Genomic DNA, 9610 nt, shown 5'->3' with positions numbered 1-9610 from the left:
TAATTAGAAAGTCAATTTTAATACAGAATTTCTCTGACTAGACACAGATGAGTGCTATTTACAATCACGTGGAATATGAAATTAATATTTGGTTACACGAGTGGTAGGACAACACTAAAGACAGTAAGGGTACACAACTTGATAAAACAAAGGCTAGAGTGGCCATAAAAATGACAAGATAAGGCATCCTAACCAGTCTCGCCTCTGGCCAGATTAATGGGTGTCATTCTGAAGTCTGGATGGGTGACTTTACAATCCTGTTTCAGCTGGTATTTACTCAGAAACTACATGGTGACAAGCTGCACTTCTTGGTACTTATTTTAAAGAATTCAATACAATTGGTAACGTGTATTGGTAATAGCACAAAAAACAACTATTTGAATCTGTTATTTCTAAGTACTCACCAGGGAGGTAGTGGACTATGAAAGTGATCATAACCCCTTACATTCACTGGAGAACATCTACACAGAACAAAAATAGAAATGCAACATGTAAAATATTGGTCCCATGTTTCATGAACTGAAAGAAAAGATCCCAGAAATGTTCCATATGCACAAAAAGCTTATTTCTCTCATATTGTGTGCATACATTTCTCCATAGCCAAGATAATCTATCCACCTGACAGGTGTGGCATATCAAGAAGCTGATTAAACAGCATGATCATTACACAGGTGCACCTTGTGCTGAGGACAATAAAAGGTCACTCTAAAATGTTCAGTTTCGTCACAACACAATATCACAGATGTCTTAAGTTTGAAGGAGTTTGCAATTGGCAGGCTGATTGTAGGAAGGTCCATCAGAGCTGTTGCCAGATAATAGAATGTTCATTTGTCTAACATAAGCTGCCTCTTGGGCAGAATGTCCAACTGGCCTCACAACCTCAGACCCTGTGTATGGCGGTTTGCTGATGTCAACGTTGTGAACAGAGTGCCCCATGGTGGCAGTGGGGTTATGGTATGGGCAGGCATAAGCCACAAGCACAACTGCATTTTATCGATGGCAATTTGAATGCACAGGAGCACCGTAATGAGATCCCGAGGCCCATTTCTATTAAAATATCTATAACTAACAGACGCATATCTGTATTCCCAGTCATGTGACATCCATAGATTAGGACCTAATTTATTTATTTCAATTGACAGATTTCCTCATATCAACTAACTCAGTAAAATATTTGAGATTGTTGCATTAATATTTCTGTTCAGTATATACTACTTCACAACCGTTAAGGACGGGGGGCTGATTGGAGACTTCCATCTAAACTTTCTTCTATTCTCCAGAACCTGCTTGGCACAGAGAAATTATTTGCCAACTTTCCCCATTGTTCCCTGTATAAAGTGAATGTAAAACTATGATGGGGACTCATTCAAATGTTAATATCTCATCATCTCTATAAATACAGGGTCTTCAATTTCGACATTTATAACAGCATACCACTTAGAAATGGGCATTATTTGGTCATGCTAGTGTTGAAATAAAGCATTGATTTGGGCAAATTTCAGTACATTTATTACTCTGGCCTGGGGTGGCCATTATGAGGACCCGTCTCCACTCTGTCGGATGTCTGCCACACTCTCAGGCACCCTCGCTGTCATCCCTTCCAGGGACCTGGTCAGGCAGATCTGGCAACCCAGGCGGGACCTGGCAGAAAGAGAGGGAGGGAGGGGAGGGGGGGATTATGACAAACATATTTAAAAACGTCACAAAGCTATGACCTAACCAAAATGGATCCACTTGAAATAATTGAAGTTGGAGAGTGAGGAGGTAATCTTATTCAAGATGTGTTTACGGGGTAACGTTTGGGACAACAGAAGTGAAGTGGGCCAGTGTCACAAGGGGTTCAGTCAACACTCAGCTAATATGATTAGTGAGGTCGTGACTGTCACCCTTCTCCTCTTGCTCTGCCTAAACCAGTAACAGCAACACAGAACTCAAATCCCCTTCCGATTGGTTGGAAATCAGGCTAGCAACAGTACAAGGCAAGCGTGTGCCACTGTGTGTTTATCCCTCTGTTCTTGTTCCTCACAATGATTACCTCCTAATCTCATTATAAAGCAATGCTGAACAGCATAACAGCATTGTTATGCTGAACAGCATAACACTCTGGTTACACTGGTGGCAGTGTGTGTGTGTCATTTCACTTGTGCGTCCAATCAATGGGCCTCCAATTCGTGTGTGTGTGTGTCTCACGTGTCTGTGAGTCCGTAGGCCAGGTCCAGCATATCCATCTCTTCGTCAGTAATGGGGCCCAGTTTATTATACACGTCTTCCTCAAAGATCAGGTGACAGGTAGAACAGGCCAGTGTCCCCTCACATGCACCTGACAGACAGACAGAGAAACACACAGAGAGACAGACAGAGAGATCAAAACATCCCATAGAGTGAGAGAGCAGGCGAAACCTACAATAAACAACCGTATTAATACACTTAACCACATTAACATAACCCAACTCACCGAACCCATCAAAATCGAGGTCCTGGTCGATAATGACATCTAGGAGAGAGTCTCCAGGAGAGCCTTTGACAGAGATCTTCTCTCCATCTCGATTGGTGAAGTGGACCGTCACCTTATTGTCAGCTCTGCACAGGAACAGACACAATGGTGCAGAAACAGACAGTAGCTGTGGTCATGCTGGGGATTGGGAATACATTGGATTAACATAACACTTTACAGATGCTCAAGGACTTTGCATTGTATGTGGGAAATGGGGGAACTCCCATAGACTAGGTAACACCCTCTCAGGACTTCAGTTGCGAATGTACAGGCTGTTTTTGACGGTGTATTGGTTTCGGGTTTCTGCACACAAATCCAATGGCTTTAGCTTTGACATCTATACCAGGATGTGTTGAACAATATTTCTACAGTCGTTCCATACTCTACAGTGAGTAACTAGTCCCACAAGCAATCCAGCAATGTCCTAGTCCAACAACTGTTTAGAGATCCTGAACAAAGTCCTGGTTTGATGGCACTTATCTGCCAGAATGATCAGTCAGTTGTACCTAGCTGTACAATGGTGACAGTTTGCAAATTAATTGATTTCCACATGATTTTCAAATGATGAGATGTACATAAGGTTACAGGCAGTGTGTCATGGTTAATAAATGTATTAAATAGAACGGTGTGTTACTAAGGAAGTAGGTGGCAAGACAGATGGTTAACCTTTGCTCATCATTTTCAACCAGAAGTGGTTATGGAGTGACTGACTGACCTTTTCTTCACACTGCTGCAAGTCTGGAAGTTATGATTAAACACACACTTCTAAGAAATGATAACTACCTAGTTGGTTCGATCAAATACATCGAGTACTGACACAATGATTACGCAACAAGCCTTTCTGCTGAAGTTTCAGTTATTGTTAACGTTAGCATTCTTCCTAACATTAACTAGTTAAGGTAGCCAATATGACTAACTAACAAGTATCCTAACAAAGTGTGGATACCTTTATAGCTAGCAAGTTATGTACGTTTGGGGAAATGATAGATGACACGATTCCTTACCTAAGAGGTTGTGTGTTGGTGCTAAAATCCCTTACACGACTACAGGCCATTCGCTGACCGGCCAATGATAAATTCCCCGACGTTGTGTTTGTTGCTGAAATAAGTGCTTCAGCTCGTCGTAGAGAATTTTCTCGGAACGAAACATGAAATAGTCTTCTTGCCGATGTCATCAGAGCCATTGCTTGGAGATGACGTTCAAAATCTAGCTTAAACGGCGGGGAAGAGTCCAATTTCGCTTTGTATGAGACCGCTATACAGTACTGACAAAACAAGCTAAAATGGCTATATCTAGCCCTTTGCGTAACCAGCAGACACCGCTGCTCACGTTATTGCATAACATCTTAGCTACTGCTATATGGAGGCCATACTGCTACACGATCACTTTGGAAATAAAACCTGAAATATATCTAATTCGTTTCAATTAAATAAGCTTAGCCTCTGGACTATTTCAAAGGCAAAGCGCAAGGTTTTACTTTTTTTATTTAAAGATCTCAAAATAACTTCCTGGAACAAATTCTGACATGCACTCTCACGTGACCTTACGTGGCCAATCACAAGAGTTTTCTTGGGGTCTTTTTCGGGGCAGTGAATAGTTTTCATGTATTCAAATGTATTATATCATGTATTCCATAATGTATCCAAATGTTAGCGCATGGTGCATGATTATTTTGAAAACTAGTTTTAAGTTGTCTACTGTGGTCTTGAAAAGTACTCTTATCCTCAATATCTGTATATGAGCTGAAAGGGAAATTATTACTCAAAACTCATTATGGGAAGAATGAACTACCACAAGTCTCCTTTTCCATTCATACATACGATTCTATATGGTGTAGCACACCAGATATGTGTTATCATTTTAGTAGTTTACACAGGGCAGTTTAAATGGAATAAAGTCATTTGATCAAATGTTACTGATATAAAGAAAACGAATTCAATCAATACTGTTCGTGCTAGTGTGGAGTGGGTAACAGGTGCGCTATCTCACTTTATCAGCTGGATGCCTTGCCATACGTGACAATGACTTCCAATGAAATCCCAAGTTAAAAAACTATGGGATATGGCAGCAATCCAAAATGTTTATAAAAAGGTGAAATGAGGTAAAGTCTTATTGCCAATTTATTTATTTTTTAATGGGATTGCTGCTGTTTCCCAATGTTCTTGAACTTGGGATTCCATTTGAACTGTTTGTGTTAATATCAGAGAGTATACGCCCCTTATCATCTTTATTGCAGCTGCTGAATACTTATTGACCAGTGAGTCTTTCCTTTCCTCAAATCACTTTCTGAGTCTCCAGACCTCCACCTGTTCACCATACAGGTAAGTGAAATACAACTACGCACACTCAATACACACACACAAAGATACACAGACTGAGCGTCGGCTAAATGGTGTATAGACAGTATATATATTATTTATAAAAGGAAAACGTATTTGACACAGACACACACAGTCAATGTAGGCTAGCTACTCACGTACTTAGAACCCAATGTTAAATAGACACTAAGGTCGAAACATTATCGAAGTGAAGGGAGAGGCTAAGGCACTGGTAAACTGGACAGGAACTGAGCACTTGGACTAAAAGGTAAGAGAGACAGTGAGACTTTTAGATTGAGAACAGTCACAGAGCACTAGCACAGCTGCGTTCACCCTACAACCATCAGGTGAGATGACCTGTCTGAGTTAGGTAGATACACTATATACATTCAGACACTATGTACATTTAGACACCACCATTCTCTCTCATCCCCTTTTTCTCTTCTTTGCTTCTTGTCTTGTTAACAGGATGTTGACGTTTACGTTGTTGCTCCTGGCTTTGTCAAGTAAGAATCTGAAAGTTCTGAATGTTTCTTTTTTTTTTGACAGACGAGATTCCTCAAATTGAGAATAACTGGAATATTACAGTATAGGCTGCTTACGCAAATTTACTACATTTCACTATATCAATGGACTGTAGTAACGTTGGACTTATTCTTGACATTGATTTTGCTCTTGTGAACTTTGTTACAATAAATTCTTATCATTATAGACTATTTTCCTGGCACAGTGGTTAATAATTGTACCAATAGGGCAGCGCTTCATTCTCTATATATGTTCTTATCTGATCAAAATAAGCGCATGCCTTGTATAACAAGGTCAAAGTTCAAGGGCAGTGTGTTTGTGGGCTGGCATGCATGCATGTAGGGTGTGTGTGCATGTGTGTGTGTGCATCAGTATGTTCATTTTTGCAAGTGTGTGTATGTTTGAATCTGACTGTGCCTCCCCCACTTTTGCTCTAGATTATAATATTTACTGATTGTATGTTGTGTCCCCCCAGGTTTACATGCTGCCCCACTGAGGGATCATGTAGTGGCATCCCCTAGAGGTAGGCTTCAGGATCGCAAGGTCCTGGTTCTGCCCCGGAGCGTCCCAGTGGAGGAGCGCAGACAGGGAACAGAGCCCTCCAGACGCTTCCTCATGGACCTGAACACCGGCCTCGTCAAGGAACATATCAACGAGATGGACAGGAGAGTGGCACCAGGTACAGGGCATTGAAATGTTATTTTTTACAATTTGGGTTTTATATATTGTCTTTCTCCCTGCTTTCTCCCCTGGACTCAGTAAGCACAGGTTTTCTAGCAGTCCTACAGACATTAGCTTTGGAAGCTAAGGCTTGCTGAAAACAGTGTAACTGATATGGGTGAAAACAGTGTTAAAGATATGGGTGAAAACAGTGTAACTGATGTGGGTGAAAACAGTGTTAAAGATATGGGTGAAAACAGTGTAACTGATATGGGTGAAAACAGTGTAACTGATATGAGTGAAAACAGTGTTAAAGATATGGGTGAAAACAGTGTAACTGATATGGGTGAAAACAGTGTAACTGATATGAGTGAAAACAGTGTAACAGATACTGCTGAAAACAGTGTAACATATATTGTGTCTGTATATTTCTCTCTCTCTCTCTCCAGTGTACGTTCCTCCCTCTGTGGATGAGTTCAGACAGGGAACCGAGAACTCCCAGAAGACTCTGGTGGACATCAGGAGCGGACGCATCATCAAACCTGTCGGAGAGATGGAGAGAAGCATGATAATGACTCCTCAGGGTGAGAGAGTGTGTGTATTTGTAATAGAGAGAGAATATACTAAAATGTTCTTGAGCACTTAACCCATGTATTTCCTATCCAGAGCCTATGGAGGTCCCAGTCCAGAGGAGAGTGGGAGGATGGGTGAGGGCTGATGTTCTGCCCCGGAGCGTCCCAGTGGAGGAGCGCAGACAGGGAACAGAGCCCTCCAGACGCTTCCTCATGGACCTGAACACCGGCCTCGTCAAGGAACACGCCAGTGAGATGGACAGGAGAGTGGCACCAGGTACAGGGCTTTGAAATGTTACATTATCCAGAAATGTTATTTATTTTTAACATTTTGGGTTTTATATATTGTCTTTCTCCCCTGCTCCTCTCCAGTGTACACTCCTTCCTCTGTGGATGAGTACAGACAGGGGACCAAGAACTCCCAGAAAACTCTAGTGGACATCAGGAGCGGACGCATCATCAGGCCTGTTGGAGAGATGGAGAGAAGCGTGAAACTGACACCTCAGGATGAGAGAGACAGATTACAAAGTACAACAGATGTTTTTATTTTTGATATACACTAAATATATATATAGATATTCGTATCCATATCTAAAAGCCTGTCCACTTGAATTGTTTATTCAGTGGCCCTCTCCTTCTCCCTGTAGATGTGAGGCTGGTCGAGGCTGAGGTCCGGAGCGTCCCAATGGAGGAACGTAGACAGGGAACAGAGCCCTCCAGACGATTCATTATGAACCTGAACACCGGCCTAGTCAAGGAACACGTCAGCGAGATGGACAGGAGAGTGGCACCAGGTACAGGGCTTTGAAATGTTACATTTTTCTGAAATTGTAATCTCTAAAAAAGGAAATAACTATTGGAAGAAGTATTTAGGGTTATTTACACTGTGTGTACAAAACATTAAGAACACCTTCCTAATATTGAGTTGCACACCCCCCTTTGTCCTCAGTACAGCCTCAATTCGTTGGGACATGGACTCTACAAGGTGTTAAAAGCATCCCACAGGGATCCTGGCCAATGTTGACTCCAATGCTTCCCACAGTTTTGTCAAGTTGGCTGGATTTCCTTTGGGTGGTGGACCATTGTTGATACACACAGGAAACTGTTGAGCGTGAAAAACCCAGCAGCATTGCAGTTCTTGACATAAACTGGTGCGCCTGGCACATACTACCATACCCGGTTCAAAGGCACTTAAATATTTTGCCGTGCCCATTCACACTCTGAATGGCACACATACACAACCCATGTCTTAATTGTCTCAAGACTTAAAAATCCGTCTTTAACCTGTCTCCTCCTCTTCATCTAAGCTGATTGAAGTGGATTTAACAAAGGGCATCAGAAGGGGATCATAGCTTTCACCTGGATTCATCTGGTCAGTCTATGTCATGGTAAGGTGTTCATAATGTTTTGTACACTCAGGGTAAATTCTATTTCTCTCTCTCCAGTGTACGTTCCTTCCTCTGTGGATGAGTTCAGACAGGGAACCGAGAACTCCCAGAAAACTCTGATGGACATCAGGAGCGGACGCATCATCAGGCCTGTTGGAGAGATGGAGAGAAGCATGAAACTGACACCTCAGGGTGAGAGAGTGTTTTTGTGTACAGTATGTGTGTGTACAGTTTGTGTGTTTTTGTGTACAGTATGTGTGTGTTTGTGTACTGAGGGAGTATGCTTGCTCTCCGTCTCCCTGTAGATGACAGGCTGCTGAGTGCTAAGGCTGAGACTCACTCAGAGAAAGAGTGTGTTGGTGAGGTCATCGATGGCCACTGCTATCAGTTCAACCCCACACTAATGACCTTCAGTGAGGCAGAGGTGAAATATACACCCAGTCAGTCATATTCACTTTTCTCTGAAACAAACAGCTCTCCTAATATTTGTGTGTGTGTGTGCGTCCAGTCCTCCTGCAGCATTCTCTCCCCTCACGGACACCTGGCCTCCGTAACCAACGGCGACCTGCACTCCCGCCTGGTCTCCATGGTGACCAGGGCCACCAAGAGTCCCGTCCTCACCTGGCTGGGTGGAGTCGTGAAGGTCAGTATTCCACCCCCCCCCCCCCTCACTCTTGTTCAATCAGAATGTCTAATAGTAACCAAGCCATTTTCCAAGAGTTTTAATCGTGTGTATGTGTGTGATGACCCCTGCAGGATAAGCAGTCAGAGTGGACCGATGGGTCCCCCTGGGGCTACAGTGATTGGATGCCCGGTCACCCAGACACACAGACAGACAAGCAGGCTTGTCTGGAGATGTTCAGAATTGGTGAGACTCATACCTTTAAAAAGTATTTGATATCTATATTGACAACCTTTGAAGTATTAACAACATAATATTTTCTAAGTCACAGTGCTATCAATAACAGGTTATATTGTGAAATGCTACCTTTGAGACTGTTGATAAATAAGGCTATAAATGATAAAAAGTCTGGGAAGGACCCAGATGAACTTGGTTTTGGTTATGAGAGCATGTTGTATTATAAGATTTATGTTCTTTCATGACCATAACATTCTGATACTGTTTTAATCAACAGGTCTATTACACACAATTAAAGTTAAATCCTTAAAATGGGGTTATATGGTATATGAGTGGTCCATTTAACAACATTGTCATTTGTTCCCTCTCCCAGATGAGAGCTGGTGGACAGCAGTGGACTGTGAACTGAAGAGAGCTTCCATCTGCTCCTTCCCCATGGCAGCATGAGAGGCCTGCACTAACTGTAGAATTAGAATAAGTAGAATGGACATTACAATTCACTATGAAAGGGACTTGTCACTTGATGGCAAGTTGCAACATGAAGTGTTCTATTCTGTCACCATCTTGAGTGACATTAAAAAACACATGGATTTAAAAAAAAAATCCATTCTACACATTCTGTTTCCATGCAGTAATCATGTGAAACATAAAACATCTGCATCCTGTTTGTATTAAGTTGTATGTCCTCCCTTCTTAAAATAAAAACGGAGCATTTTACATGGTGTGTCTCTTGTGTTCATTGAAATTAAAACAGCTGGAGATGTGTTCTGCCTGAAGCTGTTTCAATGACGCTT

General features: G+C 42.1%; 2 protein-coding genes across 2 annotated transcripts; one reads left to right on the top strand and one right to left on the bottom strand.

Annotated features, from left to right (window-relative positions):
* LOC115129833 (adrenodoxin-like) lies at window positions 1–3990 on the bottom strand. Its single transcript, XM_029660580.2, has 4 exons — window positions 3499–3990; window positions 2456–2580; window positions 2191–2320; window positions 1–1641 (listed from the first exon to the last, which is right to left on the bottom strand). The coding sequence occupies exons 1-4, from the start codon at window positions 3675–3677 to the stop codon at window positions 1533–1535; spliced, it is 543 nt and encodes a 180-aa protein (XP_029516440.1). The 5' UTR covers window positions 3678–3990; the 3' UTR covers window positions 1–1532.
* Window positions 3991–4747: 757 nt separating this feature from the next.
* Window positions 4748–9533, top strand: LOC115129828 (uncharacterized). Its single transcript, XM_065018972.1, has 12 exons — window positions 4748–4815; window positions 5281–5318; window positions 5813–6016; window positions 6447–6581; window positions 6664–6846; window positions 6942–7097; window positions 7217–7363; window positions 8015–8149; window positions 8263–8381; window positions 8466–8600; window positions 8714–8825; window positions 9190–9533. The coding sequence occupies exons 2-12, from the start codon at window positions 5282–5284 to the stop codon at window positions 9261–9263; spliced, it is 1437 nt and encodes a 478-aa protein (XP_064875044.1). The 5' UTR covers window positions 4748–4815; window position 5281; the 3' UTR covers window positions 9264–9533.
* The last annotated feature ends 77 nt before the right edge of the window (window positions 9534–9610 follow it).

Source organism: Oncorhynchus nerka, linkage group LG5 (assembly GCF_034236695.1).
Source record: "Oncorhynchus nerka isolate Pitt River linkage group LG5, Oner_Uvic_2.0, whole genome shotgun sequence".
NCBI lineage: Eukaryota > Metazoa > Chordata > Actinopteri > Salmoniformes > Salmonidae > Oncorhynchus > Oncorhynchus nerka.
This window is presented reverse-complemented; position numbering and strand designations above follow the sequence as displayed.